At 33.5% G+C, this 27,845-nt stretch overlaps 1 protein-coding gene across 1 annotated transcript in view; it reads left to right on the forward strand.

Moving 5' to 3' along the window:
- LOC149795457 (G protein-coupled receptor dmsr-1-like) overlaps window positions 1–25,303 on the forward strand; it is a 40,710-nt gene extending 15,407 nt beyond the window's left edge. Inside the window, exon 2 of the mRNA XM_089965246.1 lies at window positions 18,006–25,303. Within this exon, the coding sequence (XP_089821372.1) occupies window positions 18,410–19,642 (1,233 nt within the window). The 5' untranslated portion in view covers window positions 18,006–18,409 and the 3' untranslated portion in view covers window positions 19,643–25,303. The remainder of the gene's footprint in view (window positions 1–18,005) is intronic.
- The last annotated feature ends 2,542 nt before the right edge of the window (window positions 25,304–27,845 follow it).

A 27,845-nucleotide genomic window follows, 5' to 3' on the forward strand; every position in this document is an offset into this window, starting at 1 on the left:
GTAGATAACTGCACTGTACAGGATACAGCATGCGTCATCGCTTTCAATCTTTTGATTTTGATCGGGACTCGAACTTGAATTCATTAAAACATTTAAATATTAGGACTTCTAAAATTTAATTTGTCGGTTATTCTTGGACTACTTTTAGATTTGACTCTTAAAACCATAATACCTTTTTTCTTTTTCAAAGCATTTTTCAAATCTTGATGTTTTCACTATTTTTTGTGTTACTGTTCACTCGAACCTAAACAAACAACAATGAGCTCTTATGTATTTCCAGGGAAAAGAATTATTAATTCCATAAAATAGAGCTTCAATTCAAACTGGTCACAACAAAACACATTGAAGTGTCAATGGTTTACCGCTCAACTGACCAAATGCTCCATAGGAAATAGCTATACACTAATTCAAGACGCAAACACAGATTGCCGTATGAGGGTCACGTGATCATGTTTCTAGAACAACAAAGAAGCTTTAGAAAGAATAAAAGAATAAACTAGAAAAAGTTGTTTACTTCGATCTCATTGATTCTGAATCAAGTCAGGAAATATTTCAGCATTCGATACAAAGTTATTATTATTATGTGCTTACGAAGAAACAGTCAGGCGACACTAATTTCTGGAAAATGTCAAATCCAGTAAGTAAAGTGACTTTATAATAGCATGTAATGGAATTTAATTTTTTTTAAACTAACAAACAAACAAGTAAATAAAATCAAAATATAAATCAAATTAAATATACAGAACACTTCTCCCCACAAAGTAAAAGAAAGATTTATATAATAAAGCTTTTGTTACCATATATTAACTAAGTATGAGTTTTAAGAAAATATCATTAGAATAACTCTTATGAATTATAGAAAGTGTACATGATATAATAGATTAATATACACGAGAAAGTGCATCTGCTATTAAATTATCTTTTTCTTGATGTGTCTGATGTCAATAACACATTCCTGCAACAACAAACTCTACCTTAATATTCTTTGATTTTTTTCTTCAAGTAACATAACGGGCTTTTGATCACTAAACTAAATAATCAAAGAAGGAGGCGAACTAATGTAAACTTCAAAAATGTTGTAATCCCAATATCAAAGCAAAATATTTCCCCTCGATTGTTGAGCTATTTCTTTGGTTCTTATTTCGTTTCTTAGAAAAATAGCACACTGGCTGATCAACATCAGTTTCGTCTTCTTGAATCAATACTGCTCTACCCTCCAAATCACTTGCATCAACAAACAGTTCAAACGATTGGCATAAATTTGGAGCTGTAAGAACTGGCGCATTTTAAGTAAGACTTTTAACTTGTCATTTACTTTCGTTTCAACTCTACAGGAACCATAATACTTGGCCTGAAGAGGATTTGTGGCTAGGGCAAGAGAGCCAGAACTTTATCACAAAGCTAAAAAACCTTTCCTTTGAGTTTTTATCATACCTTATTTTACTTTTTGATTGTGTAGAATGCAGATTCGCTCTTGCAACCACACAAGCCTTTGACAACTTATTAATCGATAAGAACAATTTCAATATCTTCATTAGAAAGAGGTTTCTCTATCAACAACTTCAAATTTCCACGCACTGTATATCCAAAGACCAGTTGAAAGGACTGAATCCTAAAGACTCTTAAACTGATTCCCTAACATCAAACAATAGTAAATGAATTCCGTCATCCAAATCTATACCCGAATCACAAAAATATGGTCAAACCATTTTTTGAAAGTCTGATGAAATCTTTCTAAAGTCTTCCTGGCTCTCAGAGGGGATAGGCAGGGAATTTCTTTTGTTGGATGCCTAGTTCTGCATAACTTGATAGACAATTGCAGAGATGAAATTTGACCCTTGGTCAGATTGGACAGATATGAGAAGGACAGATTCAGCAAAAAAATGTTTTATTAAAGCTTTTACTATTGTTTTAGATTTAATATTGCTCAAATGATTTGCTTATGGGAACCTTATTGATGCACGCATTATTGTCAATAAGTATTGGTTACCTGACTTGGTCATAGATAAGGGACCAACACATTCCACCCTAATTCTCCTAAATGGTTCGTCAAATGCAGGAATAGGTTGCAAATGGACCTTAGGAATCCTCTGATTGGGCTTTTCTACCATTTGACAAATATGAACAGATCTACAGAATTTACAAACATCACCCTTGATTTTTGGCCAATAGAAGTGACTTACGATCTTGTGGAAAGTTTTATTGATCCCTAAATGACCAGCCAATGGAGTTTCATGGGCCAGACTAAGTAATTATTGTTTGAAAGGTTTTGGAACTATAATTTGATAGTTCACTGACCACTCATCACCAGCAGGTACATCGAGAGGTCTCCATTTTCTCATACACATTCATTTGTTAATGAAATAACATACAGGTACTTCAGTGGCGTCAGTTTGACCACAGATCTTTGAAACAAACGGGATATCTCAGGATCTTGTTCCTGTTCTACCACAAGTATTTGTCGTTTGTCACCCTGATTAGACTAAAGAGAATGAGTAGTTAAAAAATGATCCCTGTGATCAATACCGTTTGATTGATCCTAGCAATGAGTGAAAGTGAACTCGTCAAAAGCCTGACCAATACATCTGTCAGCTAAAGGGCTACTTTCTCTATATATATCGTTCTCTAGAGCATTCTGTCATTGAGCTCTGGTAACTGCAAAAGCTGGGTATAAATTAGATAATTCTTTTTCAATATGATCGACGTTCCAATCCTAACAAGATTTGTCAGTTACAAGTGGATTAACCACAAACTTGTCTCCAGCTAGGTCGTTGCCTAGTAATAAATGAATGCCATCAACGGGTAAAACATACACTGTTCCGACTGCCACGGGTACTGAGAATAAATCTGGTGACATATTTACACAAAGGAGAGGAACATTAACAAAGCCGCACTCTACTCCTTGAATAAGAACACTTTCATTAGAAGAAAACGTTTCAGGAAAACCTTACACTGAAAGACTGAGAAGATCGTGTCCGTTAAACTTTTAATAGGGATATGATTGGCGGAATTATCCCAGAGTGATATAGAGCCCTTCGTTATGAATGGTTCATAATTCTCCATAATAAAATCAGACAGGGATTTATTAGACCAAACAAATGCATTGCTTTTAAGACATGACTGTGACCATGATCTCTTAGAACTAAGAGCGTTTGAATAGGTCTGTCTTGATTCTGATGCTTATTTTTCAGTTTGTATCTATCAGAATAACGTATTCGTCCCTTTTGCAATAAGTCCACGTAGAAAGAGACAAGGATGTTTGATCATGCTTATTAGAAGCTTGACTTTTAAAACTTGATCAGATTGAAATTTAGAAGCACTTATATTAGGCTGTAATACTTTCTGCCAGAGGACTGATGAGTGGAAGACTTGCCTACAGAAAGGAAATGTATGAGCTAAAGAATGCTCGTCAGCGGCACGAGCATCATTTTCTTAGGCTTCGACCCTATGCCCATCAAACTAACTCTTAACGTCATTATGGGTACCGTTTTCAAACTCTACAAGTCACACTATTTATCTGAATCTTTCGAAATCTGTATTACCCTTTCTAGAAGAGCACCACCTATCATATTGGTCTGCTTTTTCCCATGCAAATTCGACACAGGTCTGATCAGTTGATTTGCTGGAATTCCTAAAACCTTGTCAATAAGGCTCAGGTACAAACTCATAACCATTTAAGATGCATTCACCAACCACATCTAAGTCAGCGCATTGCTGTAGTGACAGTGAACTGCAGATAACACTAGCTTTAACATTAAGCACGTATTGGGTTAATCAAGTCCAGTGATCTCCTGACCACTTCAGTTTTTCAGCAATTTTTTCAAAACGAAGAACATATTGATCAACGATTTTTTTCCCAAAACGGGGTCACTAACTTAGTATTCTTAGTGACATCAATACCTGTATTTGTATGTGAAGTGGGAATATTCTTTTCACTTGCTAACTCAATTTCTTTTATTCTAAATTGAAATCCCCTCTCATCCTTCCCTCGTTGCATTTGCATCTGTCTCTTTCTATCCTCTTTCTACAATTTTAACTACATTTGTTTGTCTCCCTCCTTTCTTCTAATCGCAATTGCATTTGTTTCTATTCTTTCTGTAACTGCACTTATTATTTTTGTTACTGCATTTGTCTTTCTTTCTCTCTTTCGTTCTCACTTAATTGCATTTGCATTTGTTCTTTTTGTAACTTCAATTGATTTTTTTCTTTATCTTTCTGTAATAATATTTGTTCTTTTTCTTTTTCCTATTGCAACTACGTCTATGTTTCTTCTCTATTTTTCTGACGTTCCAGCGGCTTTAACTCTAACTCCATCTTGTATTTTAATTGTAATTCCGTTTACTTTTGTGTCAGAATATGATACTGACTTACTGATATAAAACCAAACCATTCTATCCAAAACTTTCTTTTCCACCAAATACTGGATCAAAATATTTCTGACATTGTAATAAAAACTTGCTGATAGCACTAAAGATTTCAAAAAAATAAATAATACTAGGAGATTTCAAAGTTCAGAAAACAATGTTTCCTGAAATATTTTAGCAGAAATTGATATTAACCAAGGACGAGAAACCCTGTCCTCTTATTTACTTTTTAGAAAAGAATAATGACAACAAACTTTGAAAAATTTAGCAAACAAGTTATTTCCACACAGACCCAGATAAAAATGGGAAAAAGAACTTACTGTTTCAGAAATTTTTTTTTTTTACAAAAGGTTCTAGAAATAAAAAGTCATAAATAAATCTGAGTTGCAGTCCTGATAAAAATCCAAGATGGAGGATGATGACGTATGCAATAGTTAGTGATGTCTTGATGTGTCAACAATTCATTGTTAAACCACATAAAATAATATTCCAGTTTTCAATTCTGAATAAATGTCAATACATGTCTGTGTCAATAACCTTTTATGAGCAGTTAAATATTTCCATAAAATAGTACTTCAACTCAAACTGGTCACGCAAAACAACTTTAAATGTCAATCTTTTATAACCCAATGACCAAATTCTCTAGCAAGAATAGTTATACACTACTTTAAGACGCAAAACAGATTCCAGTATGAGGGTCATCTGATAATGTTTCTAGAACAACATAGAAGCTTTACTTGCCTAACATCATGTAAGCCCAGTATAGCATCGATTTCACTCTATGAATCTAAACTACAATAGAACAAAAAGGAAAAAGTGTTGACATCACTCTCACCGATTTTGTATCAAAGTCAGGATATAGGTCAGTATTTGCTAAATGAATATATATATATATATATATATATATATATATATATATATATATATATATATATATATATATATATATATCATTAGGTGTTTGCGACAATGTCAAATAAAGTAAATAAAGTTACTTTATAATAGCATGTAATGGAATACAAAAAATTAAGCTAACAAACAAACAATTAAATTAAATCAAATATAATTTAAATCAAAATATACATAACAATATATATATATATATATATATATATATATATATATATATATATATATATATATATATATATATATATATATATATATATATATATGTGTGTGTGTGTGTGTGTGTGTGTGTGTGTGTGTGTGTGTGTGTAGATTTTGTGCATATATATCCATACGCGCGTATGCCCTTTTTAAACATAATCACCCGAAACGCGCTAAAGAGGTATCGTAGTTAGGCCCTCAGCTGAGATCCCCTTGAGTGAGTGAAATGTCACATAAATATTTTGTTTCTGATTACGTATGTATGTATGTATGTATGCATGTATGTATGTATGTATGTATGTATGCATGTATATGTTAGCATGTATGTATGTATGTATGTATGTAAGCATGTATGTATGCATGAATGTATGTATGCATGTATGTATTTATATAGGTAGGTAGGTGTGTGTGTATGTATTTATGTATGTAGGTATGTATGTAGGTAGGTAGGTAGGTAGGTGTGTGTGTATGTATGTATGTATGTATGTATGTATGTATGTGTGTATGCATGTGTGTATGCATGTGTGTATGTAGTTATGTAGGTAGGTAGGTAGGTATGCATGTATGCATGTATGTATATATGCCAAAAACGCAAAGTTGAGCAGTTTTCCAACGTTTCCGGCTAAGCAAAGTCTTTCCCAGAGAAAGAAACAGTTTAAGTCTACAACAGCAAAAATATATTCGCGGGTTGGGTGATTTTTGGTCTCTGACATAGCAGATTCTTGTAGCAGGCATGAGCTGGTTCTTCTTCAGATGACGCAGTTTTCGGTAAAATGTGAGAGAATCTACGATGCCAAGCTATCGAATTTGATATGGTGTCTTATTTAAGTCATTAGCCGTTACTTGAATTGGGATTTATCACATTTTCCCAGTGGAAGCGAAGGTACTGTACCACTAATGGCGGGTTATCTGCGTCAACATAGGAATCAATTGGAAAAATAAATTCCCTATTCATTAGATGGAAGCGTCAGTCAGATTGCTGACATGTATTGATTAAACAGTACGGGACCTGGTCAAATGTCTTCATTCGTCATTCAGACGTATGGTTTAGAGCAGTCTACCCTTAGAATTAATGCAATCTTTATGTGTGAAGAAAAGGAACGAAATTAACAGAGAAGTAAAACACAAGGTTTAACACAGAGGTTTAACATAGAAGTGTAACGCAAAAGTGTAACATAGAAGTGGAAGGCAACAGTGTAGCACATAAGTGGATACTAAGGATGATGCTTCAGTGTCTTAACACAAGTCTTAAATCAGCCAGCCACTTTATGCAAGTCGGACCCTAAGATAAAAGATACAATCGCCAAATACAACCAGGGTAGTATTAGCATAGCACTGTTAACAAGAAAAAAAGAATCATCGCACCTTCTCATGTAAAGAATTTGAATATTTTTACCTGCCCCAAATGGAAATGATGTTAAACTGAGGAACGGATGCATACAAAGAGATACATAATCACCATATAAATATAGCATTCGAAGCTTATCTTCTACAGTTATGCAGCTGAGCCTCCATCTAAAGACGACTCTTGTTCAAATACAACAATCTTTCATGTCTTTTTTTAAAATCTTAATGTGCTATTTTGTTTTGAACTGGGAACGTGAAGTATGTAACTGTTTATATTCTCTGTGCTTATAATTAAAAGCAGAACAGAACAAAAAATATAAACCGCTGTAATTGCACGGGTTTCAGTAATAAATCTACTTGTTCAATCAGTTATACATTACATCTACCTAGTCAATACATTTGAACATAAAATGAAACAAAAGTGCTTCCTGTGAGTGAATAACCGCTGTATTTCATAGTTTGGGTGAAAAGTTAAACATTTTCACCGAATGGACGAATTATATCCGTTATACACTAAATTCAAGTAATATACTCTATTTCGCTTTCTGTTTCTCTCTGTCTCTGTCTCTCAATATGTGTGTGTATATATATATATATATATATATATATATATATATATATATATATATATATATATATATATATATATATATAGCCAATTGCAAACGACTATCACATATGCACTCATATACGTAGGTCTGCGGCAATTTTAGACTCGTGGGGGCCCCTTCACGATTTGTTGACAAGTTTACCCTCAGATCTTTTTTCCATCTCAATGAAGAAATCCGACCTCTCCTGGCGATCGCACCTTTCACACCTAGATAAGACCAGTACTTAATAGGTAGATATACATCACTAATGTAAACCGGTGCAAGATACAGCACAATAAGCTCATCTGCAATTATCCCAGTATCATGTGGTCATACTGCAACATTTTGGGTATGAAATAGCCGCCTAACAAAAATGATCAATTTTGATATTTATTTCCTACATATTTTGCAACAAGAAAGTGTGATTAACATCAATATAATATAACATAATATAATATAATATAATATAATATAATATAATATAATATAATATGATATGATATTGATGTGATGTGATGTGATACCATACCATACCATACCATACTATACCATTCGCTCGCGTCACGTCACGTCACGTCACGTCACGTCATGTCATGTCATGTCATGTCATATCATGTCATATCATATCATGCCATATAATATCAGGCTGATACACACACAAATACACCAAATTAAAATTTATGACCCAAATTAAGGTATAGAAGACTTAATAATTTTTTTCTGGTTCCAAACAACATTATTATTAGCAACGGATGTCTCTACCGAGCGAATCAATCACTTGCGCGAGTTTTAGCTTGAAGTCACTTGTTTTTTGTTTTTTGTTTTATTTGCCAGGATTTCAAGACAACTGACGTTGTCCAGTGACTGCACATACGCTTGCTCCAATCATCGAATGACAAACAGTGCAAAACTAAAAGTACACAAATGCATGACTTTTCCTTGTTTCACATTTGCGTGTCTTCGTCCTATTTCCTATTTGCATGGATTCTCCATTAAGCGAAGCGAAATGCCAAACATGTACACTTCCGGTTCCATTCCAGATTCAGTCAAAAACACAATCTCGAACAACAACCATAAAACAACCTACATCTGCCCTAGCATCATCTTCGTTTTCATCCACAATGAAGGGCATCACAAAATAAAGGAATGCCCCATCCTAAACATTCCGTGGTAGAAATATCGGCCCCTGTCATCAGTATTTAACAGCAAATGGCACAACCGAACCTCGCCGCTTATTGAAGATGGGATCTACCTGCCCACAGAAATTATTGCGAGAACTCCGTCTCAAGGTGCCAAACATGTATATTTCTCTACCAGACTAATCCATACAATTATGAGGTCTTTTGAATACTGTACATTATGATGCCTGGTCACATTATCAAAGAAATAGTCATTACAACCTAACAAAGAAATAAACGGAGACCAACAACAAATGAAACATACAATATATTTGTATACAATATATCTCAGGAACGAATACAAAGACGATAGGTCAGGCAGTTAGGACAACACACACACACACACAAACACACACACACACACACACACATATACATATATATATATATATATATATATATATATATATATATATATATATATATATATATATATATATATATATATATGTTATAAAATAAACAACACCAGTACGTAGAATGTGTTAGAAAAAATTACTGCATATGCATATATATATATATATATATATATATATATATATATATATATAATTACTAAAGTATATTAACCTAATTTCAAAGACAACATTATTGAAATCGAATACTTGCACGAGATCACGTAGTATATCAATTGGAATATTTAGAACGGAAGATATCTTCTAAATGCGACACAAATTGGTGAGTTCTTTACGGGAACACGTTTAACAGTTGGGAGACATTAAAATATATAAAATGCGTATAAAATATAGTATTGCAAAGTTCATTTTAGAAATAAAATGTAGTTTTTAAATAATAATGAATACGTTAGTTATTACATACATTTATTACGTACCTTCTTATATTTTAAAAAAGATTACGACTTAGAGGATTGTAATACAAGATACATATTTTTGGTACAAAAAGAAAACGTGACTTTCTTTTTTTACGGTTAGATAACGTTGATCCTGATTGGCAAGCTAAATGATGGGGTGTTTCCCAGACGAAATTCAAAGTTAAGTTATTTTTCTTGCTAAAGTGGTCAAAATTCCTACTGCGAGGCAATAATTTGACCCCGGGATTAATGAGAATTTCTCGTTATAAATTATCAAATTGATGGGCGTCTGGAGGTTGAGAGGCATGAACCAGAGAGCTTCGACTTCAATGAAGACAAAGAGAGACTCGGAAAACACATGGTATGTCTCAATCATATATAATATGTTCAGTGATATAAATTTTTACTTACTTGTTTCACGTATTAGTTTTAAATTCATACGTCATTTTTCTTTGAGTACGTAAAGTGCTTTTTTTCATTCATTAGTCTTGAGTGTTCTATATCTCACGTATTCTACGAATATCATATATTACTCTCTTAATATGAATTTCGAGAAAATTGTTCGAATTTAATCCTTTGCATGTAATACCAATTTTATGTTGAGAATGTGTGAATTCATCGGTCTTAAATTATCTGAATAATGTAGACGATGAATTGATTTTACTATGTCTGGAAATGTTCACCATTGAAATGCTAGTTAGCGAGTAATGAAGTTAACTTAAGGCTTTAAGTTCAGTAATTCAATGGTGCAACTAACATGTGGGTATTTTAACCGAGAGTAAATGGTATTTGGCCTTAGAACGCTTGCCACCCAGCACATGTTCTAGTTAGTGATGTATAGCCCATATTAGGGATAGTACTATTTACTGATGTGTTTATTTATGTCATGGTTCAAGTCTGAAATGCGGATAACCGCTAGAGAAAGATATTAATATTATGATAATAGGACCGTGTGTATCAGTTGTAAAGAACGAACTCATCCATATTAGCCTTAGTTACTGCTGAGTTATATTAAGACGATAACTGATGTAACAAGAGTCGGGAATTATTGTCCGATGACAGAGGTAAAACAGCCTGACAAATATTTAGCTTGCATACTTATGTTTTTATTTTAAAGGAGACAATAGCTTCATGTGTGCGCTACGGAGTTCAAATGGAGAGCAGACACACAAGCTAGGGCTAATGACTCGAAGAGGCAGGAGGGATAGGAAGAAAAGAGGAAAAGGAATACGGCGTCTCTGACCTGCCACCAAAGTTGATTTGAGATGCCCGGAATCAGCCATATTATATCGGCATGCTGGGCGTATTAGTCCGGTCATTCATAGTTTCATGATTAAATTTGTCTTGTCCATAAACAAAACAACTAACTTCATTTTTTCTGACTTTTATGAGTTTATTTCAATCTTATAGAAAATGTCTCATTCAACTGTCATGGTCATTTTCTTTAGTTTATGTAATTGATTAAATTGTTACATTTTAGATACGGGGATCGTGTTGTTCCATTCTTTATATCTACTCAGATCTCTAATGTTGCATCCATGAATTTCATATTTTATGAAATTATTTCCTCAATCAGGGCAATAACACCGTGGTTGTTCATCTTCTAGATAACGTTAACTGAAATGAAAGCGCCAAATAACAAATGGGCACGCTTACGTTACCCCATCTGAAAACGAAGCAAGTCCGATTCAGCAATACATCGCTGCGGGTTTATCATTGTTGTCAATGAACTATACAAGGGGAAATAATTTCACAAATGCGAACGGCGTCTGGTCATATTTCATCACCATAATGAATTTTTATATATGAAAGGTAATGCAGTTTCTATTTATTTTTTTCTAGGTGACACGGTATTCGTTTTATTTATGCAGGTATAACTTTTTAAGGTACACACAATCAAGTGTCGCATGGCATTATGGGATAGGTGATATTTTCACATGAAAACATATAAGGATATGTTTGTTCACATGTGTAAATAAGCTTTGAGTTCTGTTAACCGAGAGTCAGTGATATTTGGCCTCGGGAATCCTGTACACAGACACATGTGATCAAATAGGAATGTGATATAAACATGTAAATGTTTTCGCCAAAACGTTTCTATAGTAGGTAACAAATTAGTAAACAAACCCTTTTTCTGGAATAAATACTGTAGCTATAAAGTAGTATTAAAAATACAAAGAATTAGTGCTTATAATTATTGAAATATTTTAAAATAATTTGGCTGATGAAATAGTTATGGAAAAAATAGGCATCCTGTATTGCATGGTACGATTCCAAAATCTGGAAGACGTAAATTAATTACCACATCTGATTATCTTCATACAGTGTGGGAATTTAATGAAACTGTTCGTAAAAATGTATAAATAACAAAATCTTTTACCAGAAATGGTAGCTTATTTAAATAGAAAAGAATGGTAACGGATCAGTATGTGTGTTTTCCTGACGTTCAACCGCTTTTAATGAAAACAATCATATTCTTTAACAAATCCTGTGTAAAGGTGTTTTCTTATAATATGTCTCAGAGTTAAAATTGTATGCTTAAAGCATTGTATGTAAGAATGCTCCTATTCTTATATAATCTTCAATAACCTTTAATACTTCTTAAAATTTAAATAGAGTTTCTTGTGCGGTGTATGGAGACAGAAGATATAATTTTACAGCAAACGTTAATACAAATTTAAAGATTAGTTTAAAGGGAACAATCTATAAGTAATTAAGTCCTAATAATGCCAAAGCAGACTACATAAGCACGAAAAACTGAGACAATCAAACATGTGCTAATAATGTGACATAAACATAAAATACGTTCTGCCGAAAAATATCACGATGATTAAAGACTATAGCGAGCAAGTTACAATTTTAGAATGGGATCACGACCACTTAAGTGCTAAAGATAAAGGATCAGTAAATCAAGATTATAATTTGTTTATGAATGTCCTAAACTTACACTGTATTTAACCATAAACAATCTATATCATTATTGCAAGAAATTAGTGAAAATTATATTTAATTTGTATAACATTGAAAGTTCATAATTTTTAATAACATGCCTTTGCAGATATGAGCAGTAGGATTTTTAGATAGTTTTCATTTCGCAATCATTTGAGAACCATTAGAATCTTCTAAACGGATGATACATATATAGAAGCAACAAGTGCTTTGGTGTAAAGCAGCAAATACATTTAAGAACAAATCGTCTATCCACATCAATGCATTTCATATTTTAATACCTTTCAAGAGAGCAATAGTTTTGATACTGGAGGAGGAAAAAGCATGACAGCGCATACGTATGCGAAGTCAGATCACGAATATTTTCATAACAATGAGATTATAAGCAAGAACGGAGAATACCTACGATTCATTTCCTGCGGTATTTTGTATCGCTTATCCTTGCCAACAATCCGTGTGATTAGGATAAAAGCCAATAAATGTCTGTTATAAATGTTTAAGCTGAAAAACAAAGAATATGAAACTAATCCTGGAAGGATGATGCAAGCTTTGAGGAATTATAGTAGGATATTTTAATACAGTACCACATTTGCATGACGACTTTAACGACTATTCTTTAGTACCATAACAATAATTTCTAAACGGTCTGAATTAGTTATCTCCGTGACAGAAGAAATGATAGAAGATAGTTATTGTATAAAACCTTCAGTATCATATTTATATCCCATATACTTTTGTCAAAACAAAAGGAAACCTAACTGTTACTATGTGCTGTAATCTCTCATTACACCAACATATAATGAATCTGTGCAAGGCTGCATATGTGGAGTTGAGACGCATCCTCTCCATCGTAATTTTGTTTTGGTTGTGTTGATACTTTACGTTTTTGAGCAAATTAATAAAAGCCCAGCTAAAACCAACAAGTTTTATAAAATTTAACAGATTATTTATTTCCCTACGGTACTAAATGGAAAGGTAAGAGAACTTACGGTATTGCGAATTTAATCCTAAATAATCATAAATGTACTAACACAATTAATAATGAATACAGTTCTGAGTAGACGTTAGTGGTATTCCAAATAATTGTCAATGCTGAAGGTGTTGATGTATCATCTGTGACCTGTAGAGTGGAAATATGCAAACAGTCTTTTCCTAATCGCAATAAGATAATAGAAGATTCCATATATGTATCGTTTAATTAGTTTCGCTTTCCATAAACAATAATTAATGTATTAGTTATTCACAGGGAAGAATCTTTCTTTAAATTATTTCAGCCCAAATCAAACACTGAAGACAAAAAGATTCTGATTCAAAATCCTACAAAATGAATACACAATTGTATTCGTTAACAAGATTGTATGCTCTTGTACCTGACTTAGGCTACAATTAGCATTTGCTTACGAAAAATTACCTTATGGAAAATTTCATTTTGGAAGATTCCATATGCTTACAAGATAAAATCTGTTACTAAAATTATAATATAGGATTTAATAAGCATAATGTCTTTCGCTCAGACCAATATAAGTATGTTTACTGACTTTAATTATGATCTTAATATTAAATCCATTATCATAGAGTAAAGGCTAGCTATGTATTACTTGTTTATATACTATAAACAATCGATGTATTTCGTCAGTTACACAACGAAATTGATTTCTGTCACGGTTAGCTTCTAGATACAATTTTACATAATTCATAACATATATTAAATGAAAAAACTAAGAAGCAATGCAAATGAAATATACATAACATTTTATGTTTCCAAACACTTGTGTGTGTTCCTTAGCACGTTCATGGCTGGACAACTGTAATTCACTTATATCCGGTTCTTGTCAGCCTCGTTTATAGAAATTTCAAAATGTTCAAACCACAGCTGCTCGGATTATTGTTAGAGTACGAAGAGCTGAGTAAACCTCCCTTGCTATGTCACTTTCACTGGCCGTTGGCTCAATGCAGAATGAAATAAAAACTGTGCACATTAGGCTACATTTCGTTGACTGACCCCTGTTCAATATACCTATCTGATCTCACCCATATGTATAACCCATTCAGAAGCTTACGATCCACTTCCCACGCTCATATTTTCATTGTTTCCACAGTTAGAACGAATTCATATGAACAACGTTCTGTTGCGTACAAGAGCCCAGCTACGTGGACCATATCACCCGTTCATCTTACAACCAAGGACACCATACTCTCACTCAATAATGCTCTAAACATGCACATATTGCGGCTTTTGAACCGGCTTAAAGACGTAGTAATTTTTAATTCGTTCATTGTTGTCAGCATTTTTATTTGTGATTTCATAGTGTTTGTGTTTGCAATCTTGACGTTGTATATGTTTTCATGTATTTCTAATATTTTAAAGCGCTTAGGGCAATTAAAGATTAGGCACTGTGATAAGTCCACATAATTATAATGATTATTGTTATCCGTAATTGAAATGTGAAGTTGGGAGGATTATAATTAAACCTAGTACATAGAGCTGTCTAATTTGATCAACAGAAGTGAACAAAACGTACATAGAATTACACTTATCTTTGTGACAGAAGAGAAGAAACAAAACATGTACTTTAATCAAAGAAGATTAATTTAAAAGTATGAAGAATGTTATGTCAGGTAACAAAATAGATACAACTAGAAAAATGACTAAAGTAAGACTGTGTAATAATTAAGAAAACATCATTTCACTGAAGCAAGAGATTACCTTTGCGAATATACACAATCTTTTTTCGTCTGGTCTGTGACTTTGAGTGATATATTATTTTACCATCTGATCTTTTCCCCATGGCTACCAACTGAATCTTAACTTGATATCCACATATTTTGATACCGTTTACATTATTTGCATGTATGGCTCAGTACTGTTTTGCATAATATGTTAGAGCGAAACTCAACATCAATCTGGAATGATGGTCATTTGGAAGCAGCGAATGATACTGTAATTAATGAGCCTTATACCGATAATGAAAACTGATGGTGGAATTTCAAACAAAACATATCTTCAACATATTGAGTTGATTTATGCTAAAACCTTATTAAGCATTATCTATAAATAGATGAAGATCATTTTAGATTAATTAAACCTACTTGTACAACAAATAACGACATTAAACTGTTGTATATTGAAACAGGTACAGATAAAATTCATATTCATATAAAATTGAACCAGGACATGATCTATTACCCAGTCTTATAAGCCAACATAAAAATTGAAGTTAATTTATAAAGTCATATTAGGAATTGTACGAAAAGGGAATATATGGATATAAACTGTTTAAACAATTATTATTTCTATCATAACAATCGACTAATCTACTTGTACCAGCGCTTATAGCAAGCAAACCATTTCAGTTCCAGCTAACACATACATGTAAGTTCTGATCACAAGTGAACCATTTCGCAAGCAAAGGAGAATTGTTAAAACTTTAATATATGAAACTAAATACGAACAACCTAAAAAAGTATTATGTTTTAATTGGAAAAACTGACTTAAGATGTTATATTGATGTATTAAAGCTAAGGTCTAAAAATGAATTATATGTATCTTGACTTACCGATATGCGATATCTCTATAAGAGATAAACAAACAACTACACTAAGATGTTTTACGCCTACTGCACATAATGCTTCTGTGAAATGTGATTGTGTTATTTATATTGTTGTTGCATTAATTGAGTTCGATCACCATCAACATTTTCTGTTCAATCTAAGCTTCAGATATGAAATGTGTTGTCACAATAGTATTGCTGTATTTTCTTCTAAATCATGCACTGGTTGTCTAAACATATATTTTCATCGTATAGGTGTGCAGTCTTTTGTTCAATGGATGCAGGTTGTGCAGTAGGTATTTTATTTTGTACTTGACTAACTAAATTACAAATTACCTAAGACCGATTGCTATGATTATTTTACAGAAGCCAGTAAGTCCAACATATATCTGCATCAGGGACACACACACACACACACACACACACACACACACACATACATATATATATATATATATATATATATATATATATATATATATATATATTACTATATCCAACTGATATTTTTCATCAGTATTCACATGTTCCAGCTCCATATTTATAATGACGTGCATATGCACTTAAGGCAACAATTGGTGTTGGTTTTCCAAAATCTTGATGTAGAGTTGTTTCTTCTTCAGGTACGATCGTATATGATTTTTTTATCAGTTCATTTAATTATCATTATACAAGTTTATAATGTAAATATCTAAACATTAGTTATATTCTGAATGGAAAATGCTAATGTTTCTGAAGTGTATCTTTAATTTTTAAATTTTATTAGCTATTCGTATATCTTCTGGCATGGAACAGAGTTGCCTGGAGTCATAGTACGCTACTTACTTGTTTGCTTATTGTTTTCGCTTTACACAAATTTAAATAACTGTCGGTGAAAACATTCCAGTTAAGATTTTGACAAAAAATGTACCAATATGAACCGATTTTACAAAAATGATTAGAAGCTAAATTTGTTCTAGAAGATTTACGTGCATAATTCTACGGTGCTAGTCAAATACATTCGGGTGATACTGAATATTTTAGCATAGATTCCCACGTGTTGTGTTTCTTTTAATAGTTCATTTTGTACACGTTGTATTTGATTTATTTCTGACACGTGTCCCTGTATGCGTTCTTAGAACATAACTATAATAGCCACTTTATCCAAAATGTCACATTTAAATGGGTTATCTCTGGCATCTATTCAACATACTTTGTACGTATATTTCACACTTGTATGCTTTTCATCCACATTTGCTTATTTACTGTAAACAAACCTTTCACTCGAAACGAAACTTTTGAATGGATTTTATCTGGAATGTATCCTTATTTGCATCTTTAGATCAAGGACAATTTACAATTTTCATATCTAAATAGTTTTTCTCACAAGTTAGACATGTCGAAACTCGTATAACGTCTTCGCTTGCTCGCATTTGCTCTTGTTCAACTTTTTCTTGACTTGCAATGTCACTTCTGTTACCATGTACTAGTTGTTCATTTATGAATTTATAACATTTAATTACAATTGTTTTCTCTTAAAAGTAAAATTAATTTGCTAGGTCAATCATTTAATTACAATAATTTGCTTCATAACTTTCTTCTAGGGTTTTGAACCAGTTGAATAAGATTCTTATTTTAAAAAATTGACATCTGTGGATGGTCATATAGTGAGCTAGCTTTTTTTAAACACATTTAAACATTGTAAACACATTTTCTGAAAATGGCGATAGCTAGCATTTTTGGTCAATTATTTCAAGTAGTTATTTCTACTCAGATTTATAAATTAGCAATGATGACCATGTACAACTGATTTTTTTTCTTCTTAAAATAAAGCTTCAAACTGATGGTGATCCAGATTTTATGAAACTCAAAATGGTAAATGGTCATCATAATGAACCCGCATTTAAAAAATAAAATAAAGTGGTGAATGTATTGAACGTTAGCTAAAAATAATCATTGATGAAGAAACCGAATTAAACATAGTCTATGTTTCTTTGCGCCGAATCGGCATATCTAGATGTTTTCATATATATTTCTTACATTTGACTTAGAGGAAATATCTGATGAGTAAATTTAAATATTAGTATACATCTGATTCATTGTTCTAATTATTGTGTCCTTTTCAGATGTAGTCCATGAAGAAAGATCCATAGTCCAATGTATTGGTCTTCGGGACTCTTGAGCCGCTAAACGTTTCATCCAATTAAATTCAGTGCAAAACCGATATAGGAAGTTGCGATAACGTTTAAAGTGAGTTTATTACGGCTATAGTTCAATATTGGTATGTCGTTTTCAGCACAGTTGCAGGTAAATATGTGCTGGAAAAGGAAAATGCAGAGATGTTGGTTCCGAAAGTATACTAAATATAATATAAGGTTGTAGACAATATGGTTTCCATCTGCATGCGTATCCATATTGTTTTCTGGAATAACATCGGTGTACACGGAATGTCCTCAGATATTTTGTAATTTTGGGCATTCCCTGTAAGATTCTATTCATTTGATATATAGTGTCAAGCGGAGGAAGAATCATGGCTTCTACATCATACACTGGAAATTTCACGAACAGTCCGATGAACCTTTCCAATTTTAAAGATTATCTCTCAACAACTATGGATTTGTCAGATCTAAGCACATGGGATACCGATAAAGTGGGACCCACTTCCATGTCGCCGCCATCACGTCTTATATTATTTAGTGAAGAGTATGCCAAGGTCCATGGCTATATCAGTGTTTGTGTTTGTGCTTTTGGAATTCTGGCTAACATCGCCAACATTGTCATTCTCACACGAAAGAACATGGTGTCCTCCACAAATGTGATACTTACGTGGCTTGCCGTCGCAGACCTATTTACAATGTTGGATTATTTTCCGTTTGCAATGCATTTCTATATTCTTAAGGATATGGATTTAATTTTTCCAGCGACCCGCGGATATGGCTGGATGATATATCTGTTATTTCACGCAAACTTTAGTATTGTCTGTCACACGGTTGCAATTTGGTTGACAATTGTTCTGGCTACATTCCGATTTATCTATATATGGTTTCCAGCTAAAGGAGGAACATACTGCACCGTCCAACGGGCAATGCATATTTCTTCTATTTGTGTTGTCACCACTGTGTGTCTATGTATCCCCAATTTTGTCATAAATAACATGGCACCGTACCAACACAACATGTACAATTCATCTAGTAATCAAACAGAACCTGATATAGTGTATAAGGTTCAGTACAGAAGCGGTGGCGTATTTGATGTCATAGATACCATGAATAAGATGATTCAAGCCATTATTTTCAAGATTATTCCGTGCTGCCTGCTAACTATTCTGACGGTGTTGCTAATTACAGCGATGCATAAAGCTTACAAGAAACGGATGGCGCTTAAGAATCAAGGAAAACGAAAAGAATCGGACAAACATGGTGAGAATAACCGAACGACTGGAATGCTTTTGGCCGTGGTTGTGCTGTTTCTTATTACTGAGTTGCCTCAGGGAATTTTGACCATTCTCGCCCTAGTAATGGATACATTTTTCATGGACGTGTACATGCCTCTCGGAGATCTACTGGATATCATGGCATTGTGTAACAATGCAATAAATTTTGTCCTATATTGTAGTATGAGTCGTCAGTTCAGAGAAACATTCATTAAGGTATTTTGCAGATGTTATCCTGCATCAGGTCCTGGCTGGATGAAAATGAAAGTGGTTAGGGCTACAGAGAATGGTGGGTCAAGTGTAATAGAGCACGGTCAGACACACGTTTGACACAGCAAAATCTACTTCGTGTAGATGCAGTCAACATTATTTTGCCATCTAAAAACAGAACAATATCTTCTAATCAAATGGAGGACAGTATTCTTCTATACGAAAAATGGACACGTATGCAGCTTCGGAATTCGCCTGCAATGAAAAGGCACTAAGTGATGTAATATATTATTCATACTGTAAGAATTGAAATTTGTAGGTCAGATGTGAAATGTATATCGCATGATTATAGAATCATATATATTTAAGAGAACGTTCAGTTTAACTATCAATATGTTTGCTGCAATCAAAATTGTAGTATAGGTCCATCTCTTTAATAACACTACTTGTTAATAGATTCATGTGGATTTCAATATTTCGAATTCGTTGTATCGTTCAAAGTCCTCAAATATATTATGTGCTGACATATTATCATATTTTAAAATTTGTTATATATTCTGACATTTATATATCTGCCTTGCATTGTTTGAAATACTTGAGTCTGTGACTGTGTAACTTTTATTAAAATATTACCAATGAAGAACATAATGCATGGGTAACAAAACTGGTTTACACCCATGTTAGTGCAGCTGTATAGTTTGAATTATAGTCCTAACAAGTCAAAACATACACGGAACTGATTTGACCGGAACACTTATAGCTGCATCATCTTCATACATAATGCATTGGCGAAAGCAATGGGTGAAAATGAGATGTGCTATCTTATCACCCGTGGCTGCCTGTGATACTATTTCCTCGGTTATCACGAATCTTAATAAACCTTCTTAACCAATCACTGCGAGCGCGAGTGAAACTTTCTGGTAATGTTAACTAATCATCATCTTACATTTCGTTTAAAATAGCCAATTAAATGTTCTCTTCCATCTAAAGCCAATCATCGAACGACAAAAAAGGCACCTTTGCTAATGCGTAAGAGATTGTTACATTGTGTGATGATGCATTCCTGTTTATAGCTATTGCAAACATAGTGGAAATCTTATCGTTGGCAGTCACACGTGACAAAGAAGCGTAAAGGATGATCGTTTGTGGCTTGCGACGATGTACACAATGAAGCACGTGACTTTGAGAAGAACATCGCAAACGAGTCATGCTGACGTAAGTATCGAGAGTAAGTCATCATTCATTTATTATTTAAATTATGTTGGTGTTGGACTTGGAAAGTTTCCATAGCAATTCTCGATCTTTGGACTCTTTTATAGATGAGAGGCTGGTCTTGATCAAGGCCGGATTAACCCATAAGCTAACAAGGTTATTGTCTTAGGCTCTTATATTTCGAATATATGTTGTAGGCCAGGCTTTAGACCCTTTCTTTCATACTGAATAACAGTTGAGGGACCATCCCTCCAATAAGCCGCTGTCCCCCATAGCGTTATCTCAGACATGATGTTGATGAATTGAAGACAAAATTTACTGATTATAATGCAGTATGGTATAATATTAATCGTTATATTAGCAACGAAGCACATACTAGAGGCTGGTACTTTCTCCTGGTGTTACTTACATAATACTGAAACTATGGATAAAGCACCTGCATAATTTGACAGTAAGGCAGGACAAATGTTTTTAAAATGCATTGAATCCTAATTTGTAAGTAACTTGCGCCCAAGTCCATATCTGACTAATTTTAATGTATTTGCCAGTTCAAAGAAAGATTTTATCTTATAATGCATTACAGGAATCTTGCAAAAATGGATACTATGTTTAAGCAATAATGTAGATTTTGTGATTTATTTAGAAACTTTGGCACGTTACAATAATTTTCTGATAGGCTCAATTATTCGGCAGGAAACTTACATGCATTCAACTAATTATCTACACGCATTTACATAAAAACGTCTCATGTGCGTATATCCGCTAGATTAGTGCTTGAGGGGAAAAATAAAGGAATTGATAATCGAGGAAAGGGTGTAACACGAGGACACACTGTATCTTGTAAACAAATATTTCTGGTTGATTTTAAAATGGTATGATCAATTCGATTGGGCTATTTCCTAAGATACTTTTTTCAAAGTCCTTTGTTAGATCCAGTACTCGGGCGAAAATGTATGTCACTATGGTCTTAAAGGTGCATTTATTCAGAATAAATTATTCTTTTAAAATTTAATACTAAGAAAGTTTAAATGAACTCAATTTAATCCTGATTGTTGAATGTTCTGCACCTTAATTCATCAAAAAACCTACCAGATCAAAATTGTTGATCACTGTGATAGACACTTAATGGGGTCAAGAAAAGAATATGTCGTGCTTATCATATCGAAAAACAGGTTACATGAATTTGTTTTAGACACTCGATGCTTTCGTTGGGACATCTAACTCGCGATATTTAATCCGGTTCGTACCGATTCATGTCTTTTGGTTGACCTCGTCCAAAAATGTTCACTTAATTGAATATTGATTTTGAGATATGTATTTCTCAGGGCATGAAATTAATAACCTTCTCAAGGAGTATAGGTGAATGAGGACCCCAGTAAAGTGTTTAAATGCTATAAAAGGTATGTGCAATCTGATTCTACGAAATGACACCCATTGCTGAAATAATTCGTTCTTACTCCCTATTTGAACTGTATAATTTTTTATTTAATTGAGTCATTTGATTGTGCCGTAACTCGGACCAGGAGCTTCTTTGCACATCCATAATTTTCCGCTTAATGTGCGACCACTTATTAAAGTAAAAATGTTATTTTCAACATTGCTTTTTAACTGTTTTCCTAAACAGATTGTAAAAAGTACCTTTGTGGGTCGGACATTATACATGTTTTTGCTGTTATTATCTACTATAGTCTGATCACTGCCTTTCATGCATCCCGATAATCACTAATCCTGATCTAGTAGTATACATTATGAATTCGAGGATAGAAAATCCTGGCCTAGAATATATAGCATGAATTCGAGAAATGGGAGTCTTGATTTAGTAGTGTATAGTACTAATTCTGGATTTTAGAGTCTCGACTGAGCAGTATTTAGAATGAAATGAGAACTCTGAGTCACATGCAAGCAAGATATCGTAATTTCATTTAAATCTGCGTTACGTTTACACGTATCGCTAATATTAAATGAACATTGCGTTTAGTTTTGTATAAAATTCTTGATATTCTCATAATAAAAGTTATAGCTCAGCCAGTATTAAAGAGATTCAAACCCTACTAAACGTCGCTCACTAAGATAGCATTCCATATCATTGAAAATTACAACACTTGCACTTATATTTGCAGAACCAAATAATCAGCATTTAGAATGGGTACAATTATTTCATATTCTTATGAAACATAATCTTTTCAGAGTTTACCAATCCATTTTTCAAGTAGCTTTTGCATTCACTTCCTGTAATTAGAAATTTTGGAAGAAAACTTTATCCCTAGCTGCAAACGTAACAGAAAGATCCTCGTACCTTGTTTGTGCTGTCAGTACTTAAGTAGCGTTTGTAAGGTACTGTTGACCTGACTCTGTGTTTGCATGCAATTACTTCGAAGTGGTTTAACGTTACTTATCGAAATCGGTCTGGCATAACGCAAACGCATATGTTAGCACCTGTCATATATCATGGTGGATTTATTATTCGAAGGGAATATTCTGTAATGCATTGCAAATATTCCAGATACGAGTATAGTTCACAGCCAATTATGTGGAATGTCTTACGTTGTCTATATCAAATTACAAGATCGGCAGACCATTAAAAATCTGCTCTCTGAAGCCAAGCAAAGGTGATTTTATCCACAGTAATTAGACTGTTTTGACGAATCAGATCGCGTCAATGTAAGGATTCTCATCTTCGAGGCGGATACATAAACATATCTACGCTTAGTAACCGTACTGTTTTTTGTAAAGAACGCCAATTTATGTACAGAACCGCGCTACTTCGTACTGGGAACACCATTTCTGTTCAAACACGTTCTAGCTCGCAACAACTACTCAGCCTATAAATGATGTTACAAGTTGAATTGATACTGAGCATGTTTAGGGTGAGGGTGGCAAATAATTTAAAAGTTGAAGAAACATGTGTCAAAAATTAAAATAGTTTCACTATATGCCTCGAAAACGTGTTGTCGCATGATTGATAACAACATTCGATCAATCAGAACCGTTAGTAACTAACGAGCGTTTACGTTACTCTTTCTAATTCTGATATCAAAAATATAAAGTATATAACAGGATCTAATTATGACAAATATAATTTGTTTAAAACTTGAAATTTGTATTTAAAAAAGCAACTTCATTACAGCCACAGAGATTTCTAAATTAAGAAAACAATTTGTGTTCAAGACTCTGGTCAGTGGATGATGCCTGGGTGTCAATTGAATCGCAATATCTTTCTTAGATTTATTGTTCTTTTAATTTCTTGACTAATTATTTCCATAATTTGATCTTATATTCATTTATGCATTGATCCCTTGATAAATTTCGAAGCTTGATATTGGTTGCTTTGTATCTATAAATGTATACATAACAATTCCTTGTTGTACATTAAAGGATATTGCATCAATTTTACACACCTTAAGTCACAATCCGCTTCTTCGTGAGGTTCGTGCAATAACATGTTAGTGGCTTTTTGTAGTTTTGTAAATTGCCTTTTGGGCCCCACATGTCAGAGAGAGAGAGAGAGAGAGAGAGAGAGAGAGAGAGATTATGATGATGATGATGATGATAATAATGATGATCAAAGGATGATTTGTTTTGCAGCAAGTTCCATCATATATTTTGACGTTTGCTGCTAGGTTTAGGCAAAATGTAAGAAGTTATGATACTAATTCTTCACGGCCTCACAAGCGTATTAAGTATCAATGAAAAATGAATACCACATAATGATAAGCTAATCGAGTATCAATTAAACAAGAATGCCAAGGATAGGGTATTGTCTTGTACTTCCTTAGGTTTATGTTCGCTAACAACCAATGTAGTGTGGGTGTTTTTTTATTATTAATATCGTTTGCAACTAATGTTGTTGTTCTGTGATTATCATTTGACACGAGTACAATGAATCAGTGTAAACGCATAAAGGCCATAACGTAATTACCAATAAAGGTCCAGCCTGTATGGATACTGTTTATAATGATCTTTGAAACATAAAGGAAGTAAGAGCACAATGACGTTCGAATGAGATCGTTCACACGGAGGTCGTATCCTTCCTACGAATGAACAATATGGGGACTAATTGGAAGGCACTATTCATGTTGTAATCTAAGAAAGCAATGTGTGTTGATGTTACTTTCGTTATGTTTCGTCAGGACATTATGCTTTCAGTACAATAACGTTAGCTAATGTATGTATAAGTCAATATATATTCGTTAGCATCTAGCTATAGAGTTTCAAACAGTGCCTTTCTATTCTGCATAATAAAGATATTCAGAAAGCTTGTTATGTGCTGTTGACATACATATATGTGCTATATGAATACAGTAACACACACATATACGTACATACATACATATATATATATATATATATATATATATATATATATATATATATATATATATATATATATATATATATATATATGTGTGTGTGTTCGACTCAGTGATGAGCTTCATTCATACTCGTATGACATAATGTTGGCACGATGTTGAGGGAGAGAGAATCTCCAAAAGAAATGCTTAGTTGAAAGAAATATGAACTTGTGAATATTGCGAACATTGGTAACAATAAATATGTATTGCGCACAAATGCCAGTTGCCTTTGTCATTTGTCTTTGTAACAAGCATGTGAGGATGAAATTTTGCATATGCTATCACAATGAACTACCCCTTCCCTTGAATAATGCAGAAAAATTTACATTCCATCCAATGTTATAAAAATAAACAAAAACAAAAAAAAATGATGTACTTAGCGTTCAGATTTAACAAACAAATGATGAAATAGTTTCAGATATTATTTACGTGCTGCGTAAAAATTGACCTTTTCAGGAGGTACTGAAAACAGTTATGTGAATTGTGACAATTACGGTCAGAAATATTTATCAAAAAAATGCTTTTATTCAGTAGGAACTCTTAGCAGCACGAATAACTTAATATATTTATCATGCAACTCCGTTTATCAATGTAAAGCTCCGGTTGACTGAATTATTTCCTGGAACGTTTTAACAACACTGCACTTTACGAATTGACAGTGATCATTATCGTACCAGATACAATAACAGGGTGATAGGGGATTTTATCAAGAATCCATTAAACTGGACAGTAATGACATCAACAACTCTTTGTGGGATTTACTGCTCAAGTTTTATCAATCAAAGTATACAAACGTTTGTGAAACGAATATACGGGTTTCTTCAGTATATTAGTTGTTGTTGTTGTTGTTATAGGGTTTAACGCCATTTTTCAGCACAAGATAGGCTATACATGGCGGCCAGTATTAATGGTGGAGGAAGAACCCTGGAAAACCCCGGAAAGAAACACCGACCCACGAGAAGCTACCGGCACTTCAGTACATTAGAATACAAACAATTGGCAAATATCGAACATGTACATAAGTATTATTGACACGTGGATCATAATGGATAATCAATATTTAAGAATTGTTTGAGGTTAAAAATGAACAATGTTCCATCTGTCACCAAGGCTATCCAAGCAGAGGATCTACAGATCTGTCAATAAGGCATGATTATGTCGATAAAGGTAATCAAAGGATATAATCTGTACAGCATTATGAATAATGGTACATGCACAAGTATGACGTTTCGTGTTTTGTATATTTCACTCATACAGTGATAATGAATTAGTGATTATGTCGAGAACGTAATATGTAACAGGCCGATTTGGGTAGTCCAACCTGGTTATGGTTACAGGCAGAGAAAGTTAGTGGCAGTGTAGTCCCGAAATCGCGGCATAGTATAGCGTGTTATCAGGTCAATTGACAGAGGAATTGGTCGCCAAATTTGTATCAATATCCTATGTACTAGACAACCTATATTAACACTGCTACAGAGATCAATGTATATTTGAGTCAATCGGACTAAATTTACATCAATCGTTGTCCTCACGAAACGAAATTCTACCACAAGCAAGTCGGGGGGGGGGGAGGTTTACGAACGCGGATTTTAATGGGTCATATAAATGACACAAGAAAACGAACACACAGGCACACACAGGCAAACACACATACATGCAAACATACATACATACATCAATGCATGCATACATACAAACATACATACATACATACACACAGACATGCATTCATGCATGCATGCATACATACATACATACATACATACATACATACACATACATACATACATACATACATACATACATGCATGCATGCATACATACATACATACATACATAAATACATACATACATACATCAATGCATGCATACATACATGCATGCATGCATACATACATGCATACATTCATCCATCCATCCATCCATCCATCCATACATCCATCCATCCATCCATCCATCCATCCATCCATACATACATACATCAATGCATGCATACATACATACATACATACATACAGACATACATACATACATGCATGCATGCATGCATGCATGCTAGCATACATCCATCCATCCATCCATACATACATACATAATTGCAATGCCAGTAGCTGGTACAGGAAAGTAACATTTCCATTGGTCAGAATGTTACCACGTGATCAAAATGAATTGCGTTCATTTCTGTATGAACTGTAAGGAGAACTACTTTTCCACTTCTATAAATAGAGTCACGTGTAAAGCATAAGAAACACTGCCAGTGAAGGCAGACACGAAGTAAGCATTAAAGGAAAACAACATTCTTAAATTAAAAAAAAAAATTGAATAAATTTGGCTTCCATTGGTTGAAGGACTATTATTATGATGACCTTTTTACAATCAAGCAGGACAATCTCAAGTGCTATATATAGCTACGTAACAGAAAAACCCCAAACATGTATTACTACGCTCAATTAAGATTTCTGTTTTTTTAATGATGCAAACAAAATAACATAACAAATAATTAAAATTTCAATTATAAGAGTTTAACGTTGTTTTTTCTGAGTTTATCGTGGTATAAACTGTCAGTTGCCGACTCACACGTCTTACATAACGCCCTTCGGGCGTTATTTGCCGTGTGATTCGGCAACTGACAGTTTATACCACGATAAACTCAGAAAAAACAACGTTAAACTCTTACATACATGCATGCATACATACATACATACATACATACATACATACATACATACATCAATGCATACATACATACATACATACAT

This window comes from Sinohyriopsis cumingii, chromosome 7, assembly GCF_028554795.1.
Source record: "Sinohyriopsis cumingii isolate HCF-2022 chromosome 7, ASM2855479v2, whole genome shotgun sequence".
NCBI lineage: Eukaryota > Metazoa > Mollusca > Bivalvia > Unionida > Unionidae > Sinohyriopsis > Sinohyriopsis cumingii.